The 22,050-nt window shown below is 62.7% G+C and overlaps 5 protein-coding genes across 5 annotated transcripts; 4 read left to right on the top strand and 1 right to left on the bottom strand.

The window, feature by feature from the left end:
- Positions 1-23: 23 nt before the first annotated feature.
- CHLRE_04g212350v5 (uncharacterized protein) lies at positions 24-2,435 on the bottom strand. The gene is made up of 4 exons (XM_001698628.2): positions 2,228-2,435; positions 1,720-1,766; positions 1,433-1,500; positions 24-1,292 (listed from the first exon to the last, which is right to left on the bottom strand). The coding sequence occupies exons 1-4, from the start codon at positions 2,346-2,348 to the stop codon at positions 1,214-1,216; spliced, it is 315 nt and encodes a 104-aa protein (XP_001698680.2). The 5' UTR covers positions 2,349-2,435; the 3' UTR covers positions 24-1,213.
- Positions 2,436-2,535: 100 nt separating this feature from the next.
- On the top strand, positions 2,536-6,471 carry CHLRE_04g212400v5 (uncharacterized protein). Its single transcript, XM_043061614.1, has 5 exons — positions 2,536-4,574; positions 4,772-4,970; positions 5,186-5,415; positions 5,722-5,940; positions 6,179-6,471. The coding sequence occupies exons 1-5, from the start codon at positions 2,595-2,597 to the stop codon at positions 6,209-6,211; spliced, it is 2,661 nt and encodes an 886-aa protein (XP_042925161.1). The 5' UTR covers positions 2,536-2,594; the 3' UTR covers positions 6,212-6,471.
- Positions 6,472-6,535: 64 nt separating this feature from the next.
- CHLRE_04g212401v5 (uncharacterized protein) lies at positions 6,536-13,071 on the top strand. The gene is made up of 12 exons (XM_043061615.1): positions 6,536-6,885; positions 7,204-7,426; positions 7,806-8,145; positions 8,412-8,548; positions 8,884-8,974; positions 9,315-9,411; positions 9,694-9,759; positions 10,256-10,324; positions 10,780-10,845; positions 11,192-11,321; positions 11,495-11,814; positions 12,067-13,071. The coding sequence occupies exons 1-12, from the start codon at positions 6,595-6,597 to the stop codon at positions 12,130-12,132; spliced, it is 1,896 nt and encodes a 631-aa protein (XP_042925160.1). The 5' UTR covers positions 6,536-6,594; the 3' UTR covers positions 12,133-13,071.
- A 124-nt stretch (positions 13,072-13,195) lies between these two features.
- On the top strand, positions 13,196-16,055 carry CHLRE_04g212450v5 (uncharacterized protein). Its single transcript, XM_043061616.1, has one exon. The coding sequence runs from the start codon at positions 13,297-13,299 to the stop codon at positions 14,419-14,421; it is 1,125 nt and encodes a 374-aa protein (XP_042925159.1). The 5' UTR covers positions 13,196-13,296; the 3' UTR covers positions 14,422-16,055.
- Positions 16,056-16,339: 284 nt separating this feature from the next.
- Positions 16,340-22,011, top strand: CHLRE_04g212500v5 (uncharacterized protein). Its single transcript, XM_043061617.1, has 12 exons — positions 16,340-16,587; positions 16,869-16,913; positions 17,292-17,379; positions 17,662-17,731; positions 18,174-18,262; positions 18,747-18,817; positions 19,113-19,138; positions 19,370-19,449; positions 19,616-19,690; positions 20,003-20,064; positions 20,494-20,563; positions 21,105-22,011. The coding sequence occupies exons 1-12, from the start codon at positions 16,447-16,449 to the stop codon at positions 21,251-21,253; spliced, it is 966 nt and encodes a 321-aa protein (XP_042925158.1). The 5' UTR covers positions 16,340-16,446; the 3' UTR covers positions 21,254-22,011.
- Positions 22,012-22,050: the final 39 nt, after the last annotated feature.

The raw sequence follows: 22,050 nt of genomic DNA, 5'->3' as shown, positions 1-22,050 counted from the left end.
TTGGTTTGGAGATCTGTGCGGAGAAACGCTTGTTTGGGACAGAAATTGCAAGCGGCGACATGGCTCTCGAACGGTCTGCAACAACTTTTACCTTAACCAGCCCCCCGACCGCCCGAGGCGTTGGAAAATATGCATGGGCAACCAGCCCGGCTAACGACTCGACAGGCCATGAAACGCGCCGGCCTGCCATACTTCACCAAGGCAGCTTCCCCCGCCTCCCACAGGCGACAACCACGGGGCGCACCATCGAGTAGCGGGCCCGCGTGTCCCTGCACACCATCAACGATGCCCCCAGCCCAACCGCCCAACATCAGCGCATACAATTAGCTATAATGCAGCATACTCACCTGCATCACAGCCTTGCTACCGCCCTCCAGACACATCGGCCAACGCTGCCCTTAGCCGCAGATGGCCGCTCCACCTCCCTCTCCTTCAAGCCTTCATGCACGCTTCCGGCTCTTAAACTACCCATAATAAAGCCCTATGCACAACCTCCATACGGGAATGTCTGTGGAGCCCTTCGCATCCCCGAATACGGTATTTAGGCAGTGCACCTGACTGCATACCGCCTGGCAACATCTTTCTTCACGCCGGGGCCGCGCCACCCCAGTCCGGCGTAACCGACAGCATCAAGCCCTCAACAGCGGTCCACAAAAGGTCATCAAAAGAGGTCCCGTATGCACGGATCGTCTACGGACGCCAGTCTGTGGCTTGGTTGCGTCCAGCTCTCGGTGCATCCCTACGGCATCCCTCAACGCTGATCGCTTACGCTGGCTCACAGGTCACTGTGTCAGTCAGTCGGGAGGCACTACCGCCGGTCCAGCTTGTCCCTCAGCACCACTGAACCAACCGTTTACGCAACCCGTGCGAGTCTGTATGCGTTCGTTCGTCAGACATGGTCATTGCTCACCGCATCTGCTCTCCGTCACTCATGCTTGGCAGTAAGCACGTCCACTTGCCGGGATACTAAGTATAGCGCGTATGAGCCACACAGGAGCCGCTCCACTCCATTATCTTTTCCCCTGCCATCATGTCTTCTACATATCAGTCTCGGTTTTCCTGTCCATTTCTTGATCCATCCCTCCCGCCACAATCACCACCATTCACGTGCCCGGTCAGTCCCACCCCATCGCGACCCTCAAGCACCGGGTGGTGTGCAGGCGCGTCCCGCGCGCCCGCCGCCACCTCAGCTGCAGCCCGGTCAATCCAGATGTCAATCTGAATCCGATCCAGGCGCGCCCGCAGCAGCAGCCGACTTGCCGCGGTTGCCGCGGCAGCGGTCCGAGCAGTACCTAAGGAGGCGTCAGGCGCGCACGTGCTTTCACACACAGAGGCGTAACAGTTACACAGTGCCCCGTTGCCGTGGCACTCACGTAGGATGCGGCAATCGGGTGTTTGGGAAGGAGGGGATGTCGATGCGCGCCTGCCTCACCTGACCTCGTCCCACACCTTCTCCCACTTCTTGCGCCAGGTGAAGGGCAGGCCACACGTGGCGCACACCTGGGGACGAGGGGGGATTAGGAGGGTTAAGAGGGGATTGATGGAGGGACCGAGGGGGTTGATAAGCAGGGGGCCACCAGCTAGAGGTGTTTGCGCAGCATCTGTGAGCATGACGTCCTTGGAGAAAGGGCAGCGGATGGAAGCAGGCATCCTTTGGACTCCAGTGAGCGGTCCGGTAGTCGCCGTCTGCACACACGCACGTCGTGTGCGTGCGCTTACCTTTGTGGGCAGGTTCTCCTTTGCGACTGCCTTGCCTCGGTTATCACCTGCACGGCCGCAAGGAGAGCTGACTTGAAAGCCGAGCCCAGGGGAGCTGCTTGACGTTGCGATGAAGGCGTGCAGCCGTGGGGCCTCGAGGACCGCCTCACAACCCTGGCGCCTCTCTAGCAACAGAAGTGGCCAATGTATCTGTAGTCCACCAGTTAATTTTGGTGCAGCGGGATTTGCGCGTGCAAGTCCGCTTATAAGTCGCTGCCAAGTGCCGAGGCAGCCGCGCCCGGCAGCGCCCGCCCCTAAGCTCCACGCGTGTGTGCGGCCACGCATACCCAGCACACGTACGCGTCCAGACAGCCCTTTCATTCCCCCATGTTCCCGATATGCCAATTGACCCAATGCGCATCTCAAAACAACACACGCGACCGCTCGCGCTGAGGCCGGCAGCAAAATACCGCGTCGCATTCTTCACTGCCAAGCCAGGCCCGCGCTACTAGTGTCTCCAAGGACTTACCCTTTTTGCTTTCCACGCGTAGAGGCCGCGCCACGGGCCGCGCGAGGCTGCCCGCAAGTGGCGATGGGCGCAGCACGGTGCGGAGAGCACAGGCGGTCTGCCCACGGAAGGCCGTCTGCATTGTCTCCAATTGATTTGTATTCGCGCCGCCTGTAATAATAGTGTTTTGTATACAAAGGGTCAACCGGCAGGCACTTAGCTCTTCGGACTATCGAGAGCGAGAGGGTTTGGAACTTGCAACCCTTTTTCCAAGCTGTGGCCAGCAAAACTGTAGTGGCATAAGCAATGGCTTGCTGTTCGCGGTGTTAGTCAAGCAGTCATGCTGACGGACGACCCCCGGCTGGGTGAGGCCCCGGCGCGAGGGCAAATGGCGGGACCATTGGGCCGCGCCGGATCAAACGCGCCCGCCGACTGGACCTGCGAGTCATGCACCTTCATCAACAGCCACGTGCTTCACTGCGAGATGTGCAGTGCGCCGCGGTTTGTCGCGGCAGCGGGTCCCCCCGGTGTCGGGGCCAAGCCCGGCGAGACCCAGCCAGTCCCCGCCCCCGCCCCCGACGTTGTTGACCTGCTAGACAGCGACGACGAGGGCGCTGCCGCCGCCCCTCGCGTTGATCCAAAGCAAGCGTTGACTGGTCGCGGCGGCGGCGCAAGCGGCGGCGCCAGCGGTCGTCGCGCTGCCGCGCTGGCACCTGCGGGCGGTGAGGACGATGTGGTTTGTATGACCGAGGTGGCCGCGCCGGCACCGGCACGAGCAGCGGCGGCAGCGAGGCCAGCAGCGACGGTCAAGCCAGTATCAGGCATATCAACAGGCGCTGTTAATAGGGGCGAGGACGACGAAGTTGTTATCATCGATGAGCATGGCGGCGAGGGTGTGGCAGCCGGCAGGGGCCCGCCGCGGGGCGCCGGTGTCAAGAAGGAGTGTATGGACCTTGTGTCGGGGGCCGCGGCCGGCAGCAGCGGAGGCATAGCCGGCGGCAGTAGCAGCTCGATGCGTGCCCGGGGCGAGGGGGGCTCAGGCGTGGCGGCGTCGGGGCAACGGGGAGGCAACCGAGTGTCGCTGGGGGCCTCCAAATCCGGCCATGAGTTGTACACGCTGGACAGCTGCGGCTGTACCGTGCCGCTGCACAGCCTGGCGGCGCAGCTACTGCCGCCTCTCGAAGCTGCTGCTGCCGCCGTCGCCGCCGCGGCGGCCGTTACAAACGGCAATGCCCCAGCGAACGGCAGTGGCAAGCCGGCAGCAGCGGCGGCGGCGGCAGCTGCGTCGTTGCTACAGCTGGCGGCGCCGCTGGTGTGTCCCGCGCCGGGCTGCGGCCGCTGCCTTAGCAGCCGCGATGTACGGCTGCTGCTGGGGCCGTACGGATCTGCCGTACTGTTCAGGGCGCTGTGCACGGGCGTACGGCAAGAGGTAAAGGCGGCGAAGGCGGCGGAGCGGGCGCTGCTGGCGGCGGCGAAGGCGGCGGCGGCGGGCAAGGATGCAGCAGCGGCAGGGGGAGCTGCGGCTGCTCTTGGGGCAGCGGGGGCGAATGATGAAGCCGACAGTGCGCTGCAGGCGGAGGAGCAGGAGGAGGAGCAGCAGCAGCGTGGCGGGCGGCGCGGCGGGCGGCGCAGGAAGAGCAGCCGCGGTGGTGCAGGCGGCGGCGGCGGCGGCAGGGGTGCCGGCGGCAGTGCCGGCGCGGCGTCGGGGCCAGGAAACGGCGGCGGCGGCGGGAGTGGCGGCTCCTCAGCAGATGCCAACCAGCCGGTGCGGCTGCTGCAGCTGGCGCCCTGCTGCCCTGGTTGCCGCAAACGCATGCTTCCCGCCGCCGCTTTGTCGGAGGCCGCGTTAGCAGCTCTGGAGCCCGGGCGCCTCAGCGCGCTGCTACAGCCGCCGGCGTCAAGCGCGTCGGCAGTAGCACCGATGGTCATAGACGGGGCGGGGGAGGCTGGCGGCGCCAGCGGCGGCGGCGCCGCAGCCGCGGGCGGCAGTGGCGGGCTGCCGGCGGCGGCGGCGGTATTCGAGCTGGGTCCTCTTCGATCTGCGCTGGCGGCTCGAGGCCTAACACCCAAGTCACTCCCGCCGCCGCCGCCGCCGCCGGCAACAACCCGCGGCGGTCGGGCTCAGCAGCAGCAGAGGCATCAACAGGCAGGTCAGGCGGGCATGGGATCCGGGTCGGATCCGGATCAGGCGCAGGCGCAGGCGCAGCGGGTTGAGCTGGCGATGCAGCTGCGTGCGGCGGTGGGGCCACGGTGCGCCTTCCTGTGCGCCGCCTGCCCCCGCACCCTGCAGGAGCCGCCGGGCGCGGGGCAGGGGCGGGAGCAGGCAGAGGAAGCGGCGGCGGAGCTGCCGAATCGCGCACGCAGAGAGGTAAGCGGCGGTTATATAGCAAATATGAAGCTGCCAGGAAGCCTTGTGACGGGCTGCGCCGGACGATGTTTGCTGGACGGTTGAGCAGCCTTGGTTGGGACTTGGGATGTTGCTGTCTGGCCGCATCGCGGCTGCTAAGCTTGAGAAGCCTTGCTTCTAATCAATGGCTTATCGAACTGATATTTTTATTACTGCAGGCTCTGCAAGCGGAGGCGGCGGAGGCGGCCCTCGCGCTGCAGCTGCTGCGGCGAGTGCGGGCGGTGCTGCTGGGTGCGCGGGACGAGGACGAGGAGGAGGAGGTGGAGGAGGGCGCGGGGGCAGCAGGAGGCGAGGGCGGCGGCGGCGCGGCCGGACGTGGGGGATTGAAGGGCCAGGGCCACGCAGGCGGCAAGTCAGGTGGGCGGGAATGCAGGTTGCGTTGTTTTGCGTCGTTGCGCATGGTGGCGCTTTGGTCTAAAGTCTAAACCGTTTCTATGGAGGGGCGCTTCGTAAACGCGAGACGCGGGACTCGCCCTCGGGTTAGATATGGTTTGGTTTCAATGCTGACACACTTAACCGGTACCGTAAGTGGATAAGCATCATACGAACATCGATTCGGTTCGCGACTACAGGCGGAGGAGGCAAGCGTGGCCGCAGCGGCGGCAGCGGCGGCAGTGGCGGCGGCGGCGGCGGCGGCGGCTCGGGGGCGTGGGCCAAGGGTGTGGGGTACGGCGGCAGCGAGCTCCAGTACTACTACCAGTACGGCGGCGGCGGGCGCAGGGGCGGCGGCGGGGCATTGGGCGGCACAAGCGAGGCGGCGCGGGAGGCGGCGCGGCAGCGGCAGCAGCGGGCCGACGACGAGGTGTGTGTGTGTCGGGGTGTGGTTGTATGTGTACGTGCGTGTGTAAGTGCGTGAGCGCGCCTTGCGGATTGGCGTGTGGTGTTTGACAAGCGGCACGTGCGTGAGAGGTGTGCGGCCCTACGGGCACTGCGACCAGCCCCACTGCAATGGCGAAACATGAGCTGGCGGGCGGCGGCGGGCGGCGGCGGCGGCGGCGGCGGCGGCGCCGTGCCGAATACACGCCCTCCATCAGAGTGATCCGCGTGTGCTCTGCGTGTGCTCTGCGTATGCTGCGCGTGCTGCGTGCGTGTTTTGCTGTGTGTACAGGTCCGGACATGCCTGGCAGCCCTCTCGCAGCTCATCTCCGCCTCCCTTGCCGCCGGCTCCGGCGGCGCTGGGGCCCGGGGTCAGGGCGCGGCAACCGGTGGCGGCGGCGGCGGCGGCGGCGGCGGCGGCGGCGGGTTGGGTCTGGCTAGTCCGCCGCCGGTGCTGCTGGCGGTGCTGCAGTGCGGCGGCCTGCCGTACGTGCTGCGGCTGCTGCTGCAGGTGCGCGAGTGTACGACAGTGCCGATGACTAATGCGCCTCGTAGAGTATAATGTGTTTCTTTTACTGGGACTGGTGCGATTACTACCGGACCGTGCTGTGTGTCTCCTAGAGACTCAGGGTTTTGTTTGGGATGGCGGTGTTTGAGCAGTTCAAGACACCCTCGCCGCAACTCCTCTCGCCCTGCTCGCCACCTGTACCGCTTTTCCAAACATCCTTGCAACAACAACCCCCTCCCAGAACGACTCCATGTTGAACATGGCGCAGCGCTAGAGCCTCCACGGCGCCGCCTTCGACTCTACATGGGTGGGTGGGTGGGTGGCGTAGTTCATTCCAGAACCCAAAGCAAGCCAACCGAGTATACCGAACCCAGGCGGGGCAGAGGGGGGAGGGCGGGTTTGGAGGTGACGGGGTTTGGCCACACGACACACGCCACGGGTGGCTGCCGCGAGGGGCACCATGCTCACACTTGTTCACTGCTGTTGTGTCAGAGCAGGGCTGTGCACGGGTAATGAGGAACTAATTTGCCCAAAGCCAACCCTGCCCCAGCTGCAAAATCTGCTTAACCTGTCTACCGTATTCAACGGCAAGTAAATTACACGACCAGACTGAAAGCCGAAAACAATAATTTATATAACAGGCGGCTGCTGAGCAGCATGTCGTTGTTGGAGTTGCTCGCGCTGCCAGCCGCCGACCCCAAAGACACCGCCGCGGCGGAGGCGGCCCTGGCGGCGGCGGCGCGCGCGGCCGGCGGCGGCGGCACGGGCGGCGTTGTGGGCGGCGGCGGTGGCGGTGGCGGTGGCGGTGGAGGCGGCGGCGGCCCGTCAGTGGCGGCGGCGGCGGCGGCGGCGGCGGCGGCGGCGGCGCCTGCGAGTTGTGACTTGCCGCTGAGTGCGGTGTTTGAGTCGCTGGGGCGGCAGTGCTCCGTGTTCAAGCGTTCGGCACAGGTGCGGCCGCTGGGGCATGCCGTTGATATGGTATTGAAAGTGTGCGTCCGGTTCTTGAAACCGCGAGTGGTCTGGTGGGGTTTTAACTAATATTGAGTGCCAGCGGCAATATCACAGACCGCGGCCGCGCTCATCCTATCTGCCGCCACTGCCACCGCGCTCCTGTTGGTTGCAAGCAGCAAACACTCCCCTTCACTTCGTCATCATCCGGCATCGCCTCTCCACCGCTTATCCTACACCTCTGTGTAACACCACCAAGCCCAGACGCTGCGTTTTCGTTGTTTCCGCCCTGGACCGCGCGTATGTTTCTGGCGACAGGAGATGGCGGACGGCGGCGCCGAAGACGATATAGCGGCGTTGGGCTTGGCTCTGGAACTGGGGGCGCTGGCGGAGGAGGCGGCGGGCGGCGCGGCCATGTGGCGGGCCCTCAACAACAGCGGTGGAGATGGAGGAGGAGGAGGAGGAGGAGGTGGAGGAGGTGGAGGAGGTGGAGGAGGAGGTGGAGGAGGCGGCGGAGGTGGAGGAGGAGGTGGGGACGCAGGTGGGCGGACTGGGTCTGTGTGGTGGTGGTGGTGGGTGGTGGGGGGGGGTTGTAGATACCAGCCCAAACTAAACCAAACCCAATGGGGCTGGGGATGGGGCTGGGCAGCTGACGTCCGTGAAGGGATGGGGCGCCTGGTGCCGGGGTGGCCAGGTGGGGGAGATGGGTTTGTGGCCGGGGAGGGATGAGGCATTAGGATAGGAGAGAACATTTGCGATAGTTACCCGCGCTGCTCCTGCCGTTAGTGCTCCCACCTGCCTCATCAACAAGTCCAGAGCTCCCGCCCCACCCACGTTCTACCCGCCTACCACTTCCTTAAGTAATTGTGAATGTAACCCGCCCCGCCCCACCCCGCCTCTCACCTCCCCGCCCTCCACAGGCCTGCTGGCAGCCCTCCTGGCACCTCACCTGGTGCGGGGCGGCGCACCCGCCGCCACGCCCGGGAACAGCGCCGGCGCCGGCGGCGGCGCCGCAGACGCCGATGCCGCCAACGGCGGTAACGGCGGCGCCCATGGCGCCAGTGAGACACAGGCAGCAAAGCGGCAGCGCCGTGCCGGCGGCGCTGGCGCTGCTGCTGCTACTGCCGACGCAGACGCGGCCGCTGCTGCTACTGCTGCTGCGGCGGCGGCGGCGTTGGCCCGGCGCAAGGGGGCGTATGTGGAGGAGATGCGGGGGCTGCAGTTCCGCGAGGTCGCCCTCATGGACGACCACTACTTCAGGTGAGGTGGTAATAATTTACGGACTCGCCATTTTTATTTGTTATCTTTGATTTTGTCGCGACAGCTCTCACGGTAAGGGTTTGGGGCCAGGCATGAATGCGACATGACAAGAAGGGACAGTCCGCCCAAGCAGGGGCGCCCAGCACCCAGGTCAGGAGGGAACCATCTCCGGCCCGAAGGGAAACCGCCCGCCCCCCAGCTGGCTGCCAACCAGGCATGGTGCGGTAAAGAAGTTCATTATGTGTGAAATGGTTGGCACGACGCAGGCGCAATATCGCCGGCAACGGCGGCGGCGGCGGCGGCGGCCCCTCCCACGGGCACCTGCCGTACCCAGGTGGCGGCGGCGGCGGCGGCAAGCTGGCGGGCGGGGAGGTGATGCGGCAGAGGCTCAAGCGCATCACAGGTAGGCACACGGACACGTGGACGCACGCACACGGGCTGTGTGCGGGGCTCTGTGCTCTCATGACTCGCGTGCAAGGAAATCCACCCACACAGCATTGATTAAGATCTGAATTGCATGCAATGTGCTTGGGGGCTTGCCTGGCATTTTTGCCCGGGCCTCAGCACATTGCTTGTCAGGCAGTGGCTGTGGCCAGGGCACCAATCGACATCCCCATGCCCCTGTACTTGTTTTCGTTTGTCACGTTTTCGCTCTCCTCACGCCTTTTTCCTCGTTGTCATCATGTCATCATAATTATGATCAATGAAATGTAACAATCTGATCCCGTTTCCGTCCAGGCGAGATCAGCGGACTGGCCACTGGCCTGCCGTTGGACTGGGACGCGGCCGTGTTCGTGGCGGTGGACGAACACCGGGTGGACGTGCTCAGGTGGGGGCGTGTGTGTGTGTGTGTGTGCGTGTGTGTGTGTGTGTGTGTGTGTGTGTGTGTGTGTGTGTGTGTGTGTGTGTGTGTGTGGGTGTGGGTGTGGGTGTGGGTGTGCGTGTGCGTGTGTGGGCGTGGGCGTGGGCGTGGGCGTGGGGGTGTGGGTGTGCGGGTGTGCGCGTGCGCGTGTGCGCGTGCGCGTGCGCGTGCGCGTGCGCGTGTGTATACACATGTGGGAGGCGGGGGTTTGTTCAATATCGCCCGCCGCTCTACCCAGTGTGCCGCTTCTCTTCTCGTCCCTGACAAGGCCCTGACAAGGCGTCGTGTGCTTTCCTACCACACACAGGGCGCTGCTGATCCCCTCCTCCGACACGCCCTACGCCAACGGCGCCTTTGTGTTCGACATATGGCTGCCGCCCTCCTACCCGGCACTCCCGCCCCAGGCGCGTGACGTGTGTGTGTGTGTGTGTGTGTGTGTGTGTGTGTGTGTGTGTGTGTGTGTGTGTGTGTGTGTGTGTGTGTGTGTGTGTGTTTTTGTACGGGGCGGTGCTGGTTCACCCGGCTGTTTCGCCCGGCTGGTTCACCCGGCGTTCAACTTGAATGTTTGGAACGCGCTTGTGGTTGACTTGCGCGCATGTGTGCGACAGTGCAAAAGTCAAAACACACACGCCCTTGCAGCCCATGCCCGCACCCCCCCACACACACACCCTCCTGCTCCTCCCCAGGTCCAGTTCCTGACCACGGGCGGCGGCAAGGTGCGCTTCAACCCAAACCTGTACAACGACGGAAAGGTGTGTGTGGGGGGGGTTGCAATGTGTGTGTATGTGTATATGTGTTTCTGCTGCGCTTGCATGTGTCATAAGAAACACAACAAGTGGAAACCCGCTCAGAAGGCCGGAGTTGATTTGTGCGGGCGGGGGACAAGAACGGGTGATCGGCCGGGTGGGCGGGTGTGTGTGTGTGTGTGGAGGGGGGGGGGGGTGCAGCACGCACCGCGTGGCACCGTGTCGGACTGGCAGGTCCCCGCGCGAATGTGTGTTGAAGAGCGCTGAGGAGGAAATACGCGACCGCCACGCCTTCCTTTGTGTCTTTCCTTGCCGTGCACTCTCCATGTGCTCCTGCAAACACACATACACTGCATATGCTGCCTCTGTTCCCACACCTCCACCCACGCACCTCCGCCTCCACACACACGCACCCACACCTCCACACACACGCACCCACACCTCCACACACGCACCCACGCCTCCACACACACACGCACCCCCACACACGCATTTGCTGCAGGTGTGCCTGTCCCTGCTGGGCACGTGGCAGGGCCCCTCCTGGGACCCCGCCATCTCCAGCGTGCTGCAGGTGGGGGAGGGGCGGGTGTGTGGGCGAGCGAGCGTCTTTGCGTCGCCTGGGGCTTTCTTAATCACCCAAAACATTGTCGGAAACAGAGCCACCCCCCCAAGATTGTCTGCCGTCTACCACTTCCTTAACTTATCATGAATGTACCCCTCCTTCCCCCCCTATACACTCACGCATGCACACCCACAACTGCCCCCTCTCTACCCCCCCCCCCCTCCCCCACTTCGTCCACTTCGTCTGCAGTCGTCAGTGCATCCTGTACCGCTTCTTTAAACATCCTTGCAACCCCCCCTCTCCCTCCCTTGCAACCCCCCTCTCCCTCCCTTGCAACCCCCCCTCTCCCTCCTTGCAACCCCCCTCTCCCTCCTTGCAACCCCCCCTCTCCCTCCTTGCAACCCCCCTCTCCCTCCCTTGCAACCCCCCCTCTCCCTCCTTGCAACCCCCCTCTCCCTGCACAGGTGCTTGTGTCCATCCAGTCCATGATCCTAGTGGCCGACCCCTACTACAACGAGCCCGGCTGGGAGGTGAGGGAGGACAAGGCAGGGGGGGAGGCTGGGAGGTGGGGCTGCACATGTGTGTGTGTATGTGTGTATGTGTGTGTGTGCTGCGTTTGTGTGTGGTTGCTCTTGTGTGCATGTCTGAACGGTTATATGCTGCAGCGGGAGGGCAGAAGCGTCCGTGCAGGCCGGGGCTTGCTGTTGACGTGCTCGCCTCCCGCCTCCCTTGGGCCCAACCTCATCCAGCAACCTTCCGCCCTCCCTGCCCCTCGGGTTCTGGGTCTTTGTTTCTTTGATTTTGGAGAAAACCACCCCCTCCCTCACTCCTCACCTTCTCCCGCCCTCCCCTGCCCGCCCTCCTTCACAATCACAGGCCCAGGCCCACAGCCCCACGGGTCGCCAGGCGGCAGCCGACTACTCCGCCAGCCAGCGCTACAACACACTCGCCTTCTCCATCCTGCCCGCCCTGCAGACCGCAGTGGCAGGGAAGAATGCGTTGGCAGGTGCGGGGCGTACCGGGGTGGTGTGGGGGTGGGTGACTTTGGGAAATGGGGGCAGCGGCTCTGGCTGATTGGCGGGTGCTGCGTCGGACAAACATACGGTACCCCAAGCCAACTTGTGTGTGATGTGCATGACTTGCTGCTTCGTGGAAAGTAATTCACAACCTCCCAAACAGGTGGCGCCACCTTTGCCGACGTGCTGCGCCGACACTACGCCGCGCACAAGCCCGAGCTGTTGGCGCAGTGCGAGGCGTGGCAGCGCGAGGCGGCGGCGTGCGCGGAGGCGGCGAAGGAGGCGGAGGCAGTGAAGCGGGCGGAGAAGGAGGAGCGGGAGGCGGTGGCGGCGGCGTGGCAGGGCGGGCGGAGCGGAGGAGGAGGACGCGGCGGCGGCGGCGGAGGGAGGGCAGGCGGCGGCCGAGGAGGGCCGGCGCCGGGGCTTGGGGAAGGCTATTGGCTGATGGACCTGCACGTGCTTACGGAGACTGCGAAGACGCAGGTGCGTGCTTGCACACACCACAGCCTGTTTGCGTGCTTGCTGCTGCTATGGAGGCTGCTGCTATGGCTGCTGCTGAGGCGGCGGTGGCAGGCATACAGGCACACAGCAGGGCGGGTATGCATCATGCGTGTGGTCATGTGGTGATCTTGCATGGACGGCCGGCCACGCCCGTCCCATGCTTCTTACTGGCAAGGATGAGAACCCCCTCCCCGCCTCCTCCCCCCCGCCCCCCCCCCACACACGCGCACGCAGGCCAAGCTGTCCACCTATGTGGATCAGGTCGTGCCGCAGATCCGCAAACTGCTGGAGCAGCTGTGAGCATTAGCGGGTTCGAGCGGGCAGCTGTTGAATTCGCATGTGTGTCAGTGTGTGGTTGGGTGTGATACACGTTACGGCGCCCGTATGTGAATGTGTTTCGTAGTTGTGCGTATGTGTGTGTATGTGTTTCGTTGTTTTGCGTGCGTATGTGTGTATATGTATGTACCGTAAGGGAGGCAAAACGCGCTTTGCGCATGGTGCGTGTGTGGTTGGGGCGCCGGGCCGCAGCCTACAGTCGCCGCCATGGCTGCAGTGCGTGCCGCGCACGTGCGCATGCGATCTGCCGCTCTGGCTTCCCCATATGCATGGGACGTAGAAGGGGCAGGGGTGGCCGCGGCCGGCTGTCAACCGGGTGCGGTGTGAGCGGTGGCGCTGGCGGCGGCGGCCGAGTCAGCAGGATACCAGGTGGGAACAGCAGAGGGCTGCGATACTGCAGCGGTGCAGGTTGATGTGGTGATGCCGTGGGGTGGAGTTGCCGCCCCGTCATAGGACTGAGTGGGTCGCTGATGAGCGTTTGAGGAGCACTACCAGCACTTGCAAAGCATGGACGAGTCTCACGACACGCCAGCCTTCCCCTGCCGTCATCCTGGGTGTCCGGGATGGATCGACACGTGGAAGCTCGTCCGGCACGCGCACGCGGTGCTTGCGGAATTGATACCTGATTCGATATCCGTTGAATGGCTAATGCGCTGGAAGCGTGTTGGCGCCGATTGAGATGCCCGAGGAACACGAGCTGAGGTCAAGCGCAGGCCAAGTTTCTTTCAAATGGCACGTGAAAGCTGCAGTGCACTTGGATAATTGCTGTCGCTCTCACGTGTGCTGTTCGGAAGAGGCACTCGTTTGCGAGCCGGCCTTCAACCGTCGCCGGAAACCTTTTTGCAACGGACCCTCTTGGAAACTAACAAATTGTGCAAGGTGGTACACATTACAAGAGTCTGTTGCGGACGCCTCGTGGGTCCCGGTCGGTCAGGTAGGCCGCCCGCCAATTCGCCCGGGCAACATGTTTGAACCAGCCTCGAACCCTAGCACCAGCATATTTGCAAACCTGAACCGTTAGCACTGCTTAAACTCGCTGACGCATCAAGCCCTGGTGAGCACTGACAAGTTTTGCGCCTCGTTAGCTTAACTGTGATAGCTGCTGCCGAAGCGGTGAATCTGCTCGATATGGCTCTTGCATACGCTGATAACCACTGCTACGGAGAAGCGCATAGCCGGAAACGCCCCGGGCAGCAACGGCGCGATTTCACCGGACTGGGCCAAGATGGGCTGAAGCAGCCCGTTGACCTCTACCAGCAGCCGGACTTCCTCGACGTCCCTAAAGAGCACCAGCCAGTATCCAGCAGCGCCATGGGTTCAGCGGCTTCGGCTGGGACACACTTCTTTGCGTCGGGCGCCGCGGCTATGCTCAAATCGCTGCGCGGGAGCGGCCCCGCCAAGAGCAAGGCCCCGGTCGTGGTTGGCGTGACTCGCTCAGAAGATGACCTAGCGTCTCTACTGTCGGGCTCGGCAAACGACTTTTCTTCGGCCTCTTCTTCCGGTCAGAACACGACCTCTTCGTCCACCAGCTCGCGACGCTCCGACTCCCCCTGCGTAACGACCACCGCCGGCGCGGCAGCAGGGCCCGCTGCCGCCTCCGACTCGCAGCCCGCTAGCGTCGATGCCGTCGCAGAGGTTGACGAGGTGCTTCACGGCCACAACGGCAGCACCACCTATGCCGGCAGCTGCAGCCGCCGCGGCAGCCACGCTCACGCCACCAGCGCCAGCGCCGGCGCACCCGCCGACTCCGCCGCCGCCCGCCGCGCCTCCACCCGCCGGCCCAATGCGGTTTCCATTGGCGGTAGCGGCAACGTCGGCGGCAGCGGCAGCGGCAGCGGCGCCCTGAGCTCGCTGCTCGAGTCCCCGAACAGCGTCTTCGCAAGCCTGTCGCGCCGCATTAGTGCCCCTGCGGCGGGCGTCGCCGGCGGCAGCACCAGCAGCAGCCTACAAAGCGGCGGCAGCACCAGCAGCAACAGCAGCAGCTGGCAGCTCTTCGGATCCAAGCCGGCGACGTCCATGTTGTCGCCGTCGGCGGTGTCGGCGCCGGCGGCGCCGGCGGCAACAGCGACGCACCTTCACAGGGCGCAATCGGCCCCCCTGGTGGCGGCGCCGCCGCCGTGCAAGGGCGCGGCGACGCTGACGTCAGCTTTGTCGGCGGTGGCCCTTGGCGGCGGTGCCAAGGTGGCGGCGGCGGCGAGCGCCGGGCTGACCAAGGCAGGGCTGGTGAAGGCGCGCAAGGAGAAGAAGGACTAGACGGAGCAAGGTTTCGCGGATGGTTGGGCACGTGGTGTGCCCATCTAGGTGTGTGATGAAGTTACCGGGCATAGCTGCGACCAGCGATTGGTGGGGTGAGCCGCTGCTTACCGCGTGATTGAGAGAGCGACAGCCCTGATGTTGCCGTGTCAGAGCTGACTGTATGGTACCTAAGGCATGTGCGTTAGAATCCAGGGCTCAAGAGCCGAGCGGCTTTGCACGCTTGAGTGCCCAGGGCGTCGCCACGAGCATTCCCGTCTTGCTTTATAATTGCATTTGCAAAACCACTGTCAGGATCGAGAGGAGGCTGTTTGTTTTGCGTGTTTGGTGTGCAAACCCTGCCTGTGTGAACCCTCCTCACCTGACCCAGTTCTATATGGCATAGACCCATGCATTCTTTTGCGTAGCACTGGCCCTGCGTTGCCACGAGGGGTAGAGGTTTGTACAGCTAGATTCATAGGTTGGCTTGCTGCAGGTTTAGGCACTGAGAGTGAGAGGCAGAGTCATAGGGCACGTATTCAAGGTTTGCTTATATGATCGTATGTAGCCGGTGTCTGTGATCGGTGGGGTCACAGCATACCGTATGCCGTGGCTGCGGCTTGCGGTTTGCTACTTGCTTGTTTGTCCTGACTCACCGTCTCCCCCACGTCTCGCCATCACCCGCGAGTCAACAGTGCGGGGTGTACGACATTGTGATTCCTACACTTAACGCTGACGCAGGAAGGGGTAGAGAGCAGCAGGAGTGTGAGAGTACTGATCAGCTGCGTGGGCGGAGTTTGTGCCGTCGTTCGGGCTTCAGCGGATGTGGTATGTATGTGTGGCTGTGTACGCACAAGCCTTTGGCTGGCAGCAGCAACAACGGGGGCAGTGTCGCGCCATTTAGCCGGCACTGCATTCCACCGGCACGAGCGTGTGTAGCCTAGGGTTTCGTGTCGTGTGCGTGGTTGCGTGTGGACTTGAGCAGCTAAGACTGCTGTGTATCGCCTACTTGGTGTAGGATTAACCTTGCTTGCTTTCGGCTTGAGAGAAAGGTGCGAGTGAGAAGTTGCCGTACAGTTGGTCGGTCACGTAGCGGGCAGTGAGGCAGTGACGCATGTGAGCGGCACTGACCGCTGTTGCTCCATATTGGCTTTACAACGACTGATGTGTAGTTCTTGTTACTCGTTGAGAGCGAGCTGGCTGATCACCTGCGGGAGCGAGAACGCCAAGGCATGTTCGGCGGCAGGCAAGACTAGCGTTTGGACCAGCTAGCAAGAGAACCATCGGGGTATCTCACAACTCGGGGACTGCGACGGCAGTCCATTGTCCCAGCAACCCGCACTCGCGTATTCGGTATTCCTCCAGCAGTGAAGCAGCGTCCTCGCCTGGCCAGCCCTGGCCAGCTAGGTTATGTCTATGCCTAGCCTGGTTTAACACAGGTGGCTAGAGTGCATGCGCAACCCAGGCGGGACAGGTGGCGGAGAAACTCATAACCGGCAGAATGACACAACAGCAGGGGGTAGTTCATGCGAGAACCCAAAGCAAGTTAACCAAGTGAGGGGGGCGACAAGGACGTGTGGGCCGCGTCAGCGGGGACGATGTGCCATGGTATGGTGCCACGGTATTTGCTTGCATGATTGTAACACGTCGGCGGCACGGATAAAAGCAAGCAGCGAAGGTGCAACGCAATCACTCTGGGCATGGCCGGGTCCACAGCGGGATGCAGGAGGTACCGTATGGATGTCGGCGGCACAGCATGTCGCTGGGAGACGTCGCGCTCTCCACATTACACAGCGGGGCAATGGGGCATGTGCCGGGGGCAGCGGGACAGCGACAGAGCAGTAGGGGCGGATTCGGGAGGGTCCGGGCAGGCAGGTCATGCCGAACGTAGCGAAGGGTGCTGTCCAGACGCGTCACTCTCTGTAAGACTCGACCAACAGTACTACTTGATTGTTGAATAGTAGCGTTCGTCAACGCGCGTTTCGACCGTTTATACTTGCACCATCAAAGCGGTGCACACGCGCTCTATACGCATACGCATAAAAGATGCAGGCTCTCAATCACCGCGCTAATGCTTACAACACTAGTAGCGCAGCGCGGCGTGGGCGCGCGGGAGCGTGGGCGCGAAGGGCTCCCATCGTCGTCGCGGCGCAAAACAAGCAGCAAGAGGCCGCAACGGCTGTTCAGGTACAGTAATAAACCTGCTCGGAACCGGGTTGCGAGCGCGTGAACGGTTCTGTCGAAATGTTGGGCCCGGTGCGACTCCCCGTGTGACCTCGCAGGCGGGGCAACCCGGACTGGCATAGAACGGAATGCGAAGGCAGAGCTGTCAGGGCGAGGCACACGCATAGGTCTCATGGGCGAGCCCTTTCATGGGGTGGCGGGAGCGGGAGAGCGGCAAACTGACACACTGCCGTTGACACGCGCTGGGTGGTCAGGCTGTGTGTTTTTTGCGCGCCAACCCGCAGACCCCCGCGCCCTTCCCCACCAGCTACGTCATGGCGATGCGCCAGGTGGGCTCTCTTTGCAGCGAGGGGACTTGCTGTCCACGTGCTTTGCGGCAGCAGGTTTGGTTTGCAGCCCGGGTTCATCGGCTCCCTCGGCGCTCGGGGCGTGCACAGCCGTGCAGCACTGCCGGGCTTGTGACGGGCAGCAGGGCGCGGTGGGAGACCCGCGCGGAGCCAGAGAGAGTAGACGAGAATCTATGTACTGTACGGTATAGAAATGGGAAGAGTTGTAGCAACCGTTGGGTTACGCGTCCTGGAACAAAGCATACACGTGCCCCAGACCTGCTTTCGCCCCCTTCCAGTACCATCAAACCGCACACCCACACAGATTCCGTGCACTATATGAACGAATCTGTAATCCTCCCGCCGGCACGACCGCCGCAGGCCCAGGAGGCTGTGAAGGCGGCTCTGGCGGACGGCGCCAAACTGGTGGAGGTGGAGTTCCCCTCAACAACCCTGTCCAGCGTGTCGGGTACGCGTGGCTGGATTGGCGCGTGCCCCGTGTCGGGTTCGTGTCGGGGGAATGTCGGGTGCGTGTCGCGCGTTGGGTGCATCGGGTGGCACAGGTGCTTGGCTTGGCGTGTGTCGGGGCGTGCCGGGTGCGTGTCGTGTGCGGGGCGCGGCAGGGCGTGGCGTGGCGTGGCGGGTGGACGGACGCAGGCCCCACAACTCCGTACCGGCCCTCCGCGCCACCGCTGTAAATGTGATGGTGCCCGCCTTGCCCTGCCTGCTGCCTGCCGTGTACTGCCTGTAGGCGACGGCGAGGGGCAGAACGAGATGAACGCGAGCATGGGCTACCTGAGGACGTTCCTGGGAGGCTTCAGGTAAACCCGATACCAGGTTGTCACGTGTGAAACTCCCCTAATGAGTGTTGGGGGTTTCTACACGGATGCATCCCTCGCTTCCGTGTGTATACGAGCAGGGCAACCGAAGGGGGAGGGCAAATCGGCTCCGTCCAGGACCGTGTTAGGGTTTAATCGGACGGCACAGAAGGCAAATAAGGGCGCAAGCCAAGCGCAAGTGCGCAGGCCAACACCAACACCAGCCTAGTGCCTACCCGACCCGCACCAACCCTGCGCCCCAATCCTCCAATCAGGTCCCGCGCCGCTGGCAACTTCCGCCCCTGCCACCCTGCCGCCTCATGCCCCTGCCACACACCCATCCCGATCCCACACCTCCACACCTCCACACCCCATCCGGACTCCACACCTCCACACGCCCACCTCCTCGCCTCCTCCCCCCTCCCGCTTCCCCACCCACCCACAGGTCCCGCGCCGCCAGCACGCGGGTGTTCTTCCCGGACAATGTGGAGCTGGCGGTGGCGCGCAGCGGCCAGACCGAGGACCCCAGCGCGGGTGCGGAGATGAGGAGGGACAGGAGGGGAAGGAGGGGAAGAAGGGGAAGAAGGGGAAGGAGGGGAAGGAGGGGAAGGAGGGAAAGGACGGGAAGGAGGGGAAGGAGAGGAGAGAGAGGAGAGAGGGGAGAGAGAGGGGGAGGTAGGGGTTACATGCACGATATGGTTCAAGAGTGAAGTTGTAGGCAGGGAGGAGGGGAGCAAGGGAGTAGGAGAAGGAAGAGGCGAGTATGTTGATTGCTCCCGGCGCTTGGCCTGCATTTGCGAGAAAGACGGAACGTACCTGCATATCGGTACCGAACAGGCTGTGGCGTGTGGCACCGCCTCGACCGCAGGTCCTCTAAACTCCGTTTCTAGATCCTAATCCATCAATCCTTGACCTTAAATTCTATATCCTCAATCCTGAATCCTGAATCCTCGATGCTCGCATCCAAAGCCCCATCTCTCACAAGTCTGCTACCCACACACACAATCACACCCCTCAGGTCGCAAGGCCCTGGACCCACAGTTTGCAGACGTCACCTTCCAGCTCGGCTACCTGACAGAGCAGAACGCGGTGAGAGCGGGAGAGGCTCCCAACCAGGGATTGGGAGATTGTGAGATTGAAACCGCGGGGATTAGAGTGGAGCAGGATTAAGATGTGGTGAGGAAGGAAGTGCAGGGAAGACGGTGTCACAGGGCCTGGACAAGACCTATGGTGCATGAAACCTGGCAGAATGACAAGTTTGGGAGTGGACGTATAGCTGTACAGGCGAAGGAGTTCCGTTGTGGTCAATGCAGACATTTATCTCCAGCTGCCCGTTCCAACGCCGATGGTTGTGCCCTCTCCTGCTTGCTCTTTCGTTTTGCAGGCGTGGGCCATGTTCGGCTTTTACAAGTGAGTTCGCACTGCCTGCGTCTGACATGAATGACGGTGTTTGCATTTTAGCACTGAGGGCGGTGGGGCCAAGGCCGCCGCAACTGCCGCCGCCACCACTCCCTGCCCGCTTACTCCCGCACTACTTCACGGTACGCCCCCCCTAGCCAACCACTAACACCCGCATACATATACAGTTATACACACACTGCGCGCGCGTGTGTGGCGGTATTGTTCCGTTTGTTGCAACAGGTCGGCGTTTGACCCGGTCAAGCTGGTCAAGGACACGGATGACCTGCTTGTGGTGGCCTACCCCTCCTTCAACCCGCGAGGTGGGCCGTGCGATCTTGTACGCGTTTGCATTTATATCAGTGAACATCTCTTCTGGTCGGTCAACTCGTTTTGTCAGCCACACGCCTAAACTAGTACTTAGCTGTTGTGTCGCTGGCTGTGCCGGTTGTTGCCGTATCTGAATCACACATGAACACGCACGTGCAGAGGAGCTGAGTGCGGTGTACGAGCTGTACCAACAGAAGGCCAAGGCGCGAGGCATGCCCATTGTCATCTTCAATGGTGCGGCGGCGGTGGCGGGGCAGCGGGGTGGAGGCCGGGGGCGGGGGACAGGGGAGGCAGGGTGGCAGGGGGAGGTGGCAGGGGACAGGGTTGGGCGGGGGCGGGGCGGGCATTACTTGCGTGTGCGCCATTCGTCAGTCTGTCGTGTGGCGTTTCAGCCTTGGTGCCTGTGTCATCACAGGCCAGGCCGCGCATGTGGAGATGCGCGAACCCCCTTCCGATACATGCTCTCGTGACTCCATGCATTACACCCGCCGCACGCGTGTGCCTACCCACATGGCTTTTCCTGTCCTTTCCCAACCCACCCGGCAGGCGAACTGGACCGTGTGCGTGGCGGCTACTACCCGTCCGTGTTCTTCCCGGAGATCGCGAAGGTACATTCTCGCATGTTTGTCGGCTTATCTGTTCATATTGATTGTTTGTGTGTTGCTTGAAGAGAGCTATGCCCGTGTGGATTGCGGTTGAGAACCGGCCCGAGGTTTGCTGATTGGGCTTACAGCACCACCCGTTCTTTCCGCGCCACCACATGCGTCACCACGACGTTGCCTCACGCTCGCGCTCGTCGTGACCGCGTCACACGTGCCCCTGCCCTGCCTTCCGCCCATCCCCTCCACTCCTTCGCGCCCTCCCACCCATCCCCCACCCTGCACGCGGTGCCGCCCTTCGCTTCCCCATCTGTGCAACATGCACCACCCTCCCTCTTTGGCACTGGATCCGGTTTAGTTTGGGTTGGTATCTACAACCCTCCCTCCCCCCCGGAACAATCAACCGCCGTGTTGCCCGCCCCCCACCCCCACCCGCAGTTCGGCAAAGAGCTGTTCCCGCTGATGACCACCGCCTACTACATCCACAACTTCAAAGGCACGCGGCCGGGTGAGAGAAGCAGGTCGCGTCTCGCGTGTGTTTGTTTGTGTGTGTGTGTGTGTGTGTGTGTGTTTGTTTGTGTGTTTGTATGTGTGTGTGTGAGAGAGAGTGTGTGTCTGTGTGTGTGAGTGTGTGTGTGTGTGTAGTTTTGTGCGATAGGGCGCATTAGGCTAGCTGTTCCTTACAGCGGTTCCTGCTGGGTCCCAAATGGAAATGTCCGACCCAGAGTCGGGGAACGCGAAACCGTGGGCGAAACCCAACCGTGGGCGAAACCCAACCGTGGGCGAAATCCAATGGTGGGCAGGGGTGCGTGGCGTGTCGCGTGCATGTCCGCGTCGCTCCTTCTTGGACGCCCTCACATGCAACACCGTCTTGCTAGCCTCTCTCTATGCCCTCCCTCTCCCCACCTCTCTAATCTCTCCCTTCCCTTCCCTTCCCTCCCCTCTCCTCTCCCCCCTCCTCCTTCCCTCCCCTCTCCGCCCCGCTCCTGCCTTCCCTTCCCTTCTCTCCCTTCCCTTCCCTCCCCTCCCCTCTTCCCCCTCCTCCCCAGCCACGCTGTTCCGCTGCTACCCCGGCCCCTGGCAGCTGCTGGTGCGCAACCCCCTGGACGAGGAGGACGTCCGGACGGTGTGGAGCAGCGAGCGCATGCCCACACTCAAGGAGGTGGCGCTGGAGATCCTGCCCAGCGTTTGGAAGTAATGATATCCGAGTTTAGGGGTTATGGAATAAATGTTTGGAAGTCGTTTGTGCGAGTGATCACATGCAAAGTGGTTTATGGAGCTGTGTGGAGTAGGGCTAGGACACGATGGTTTGATGGCCTGTTGAAGTGAGGCGTTGGAATGAGGCGTTGGAATGAGGCGTTTGTGCGCGAAAGGTTGAGTTGCTTTTTGAGCCTTTGAGGCTGCAACATAGCTGGTGTGTGCTGCGGATGATATGTCGACTGGGTATTATTGTTTTATCAAGTGAGCAGTTTTGGGCAGCAGCGGTTCGTTATGCGGTCCACGTAACCAGCAGTGTGGCAGGTACCCGCAACGTATGGCGTGCAGAGCAGTACGTAGTGCGGCTGTGTGTGGCGGGCTGGCTGGCCTTCCATGTTCTTGCAGATTGCCAGAGTCCCAAGAGGTTTGCTCGAAAACCTAGGAGAGAAGAAAAGTATTCGGAAACGAGTGTACGGTACTGTGGGAGCTCAATAACATGTGTGATACATGTTCAAGGCTGTGCAGCCTTCATGCATGCGCACATTCGTTGCGGGACTGAGCACGTAATTAACTCGGATAGGCACGGTACGTGTGAGCCCAGTCAGCCCCGCACGGTTTGGCTGGGGGATGTGCGCGTGCGTGCCCGAAAGGTGCCGTTAACGTAGATTGACTAGAACTGCCGTACGTTCCAATGCCGTGTGCCACACGCACCTGCCCTCCCTGCTATGGAACCAGTCCTTTTGGATTTCACCTTCTATTTCAACCCGTCACCTTGCGTTTGGTAGTGCACCAGCAGGG

This window comes from Chlamydomonas reinhardtii, chromosome 4 (assembly GCF_000002595.2).
Source record: "Chlamydomonas reinhardtii strain CC-503 cw92 mt+ chromosome 4, whole genome shotgun sequence".
NCBI classification, from domain to species: Eukaryota; Viridiplantae; Chlorophyta; class Chlorophyceae; order Chlamydomonadales; family Chlamydomonadaceae; genus Chlamydomonas; species Chlamydomonas reinhardtii.
Note: the sequence above shows the minus strand (reverse complement) of the source record. Positions and strands in the feature narration are given on the sequence as shown.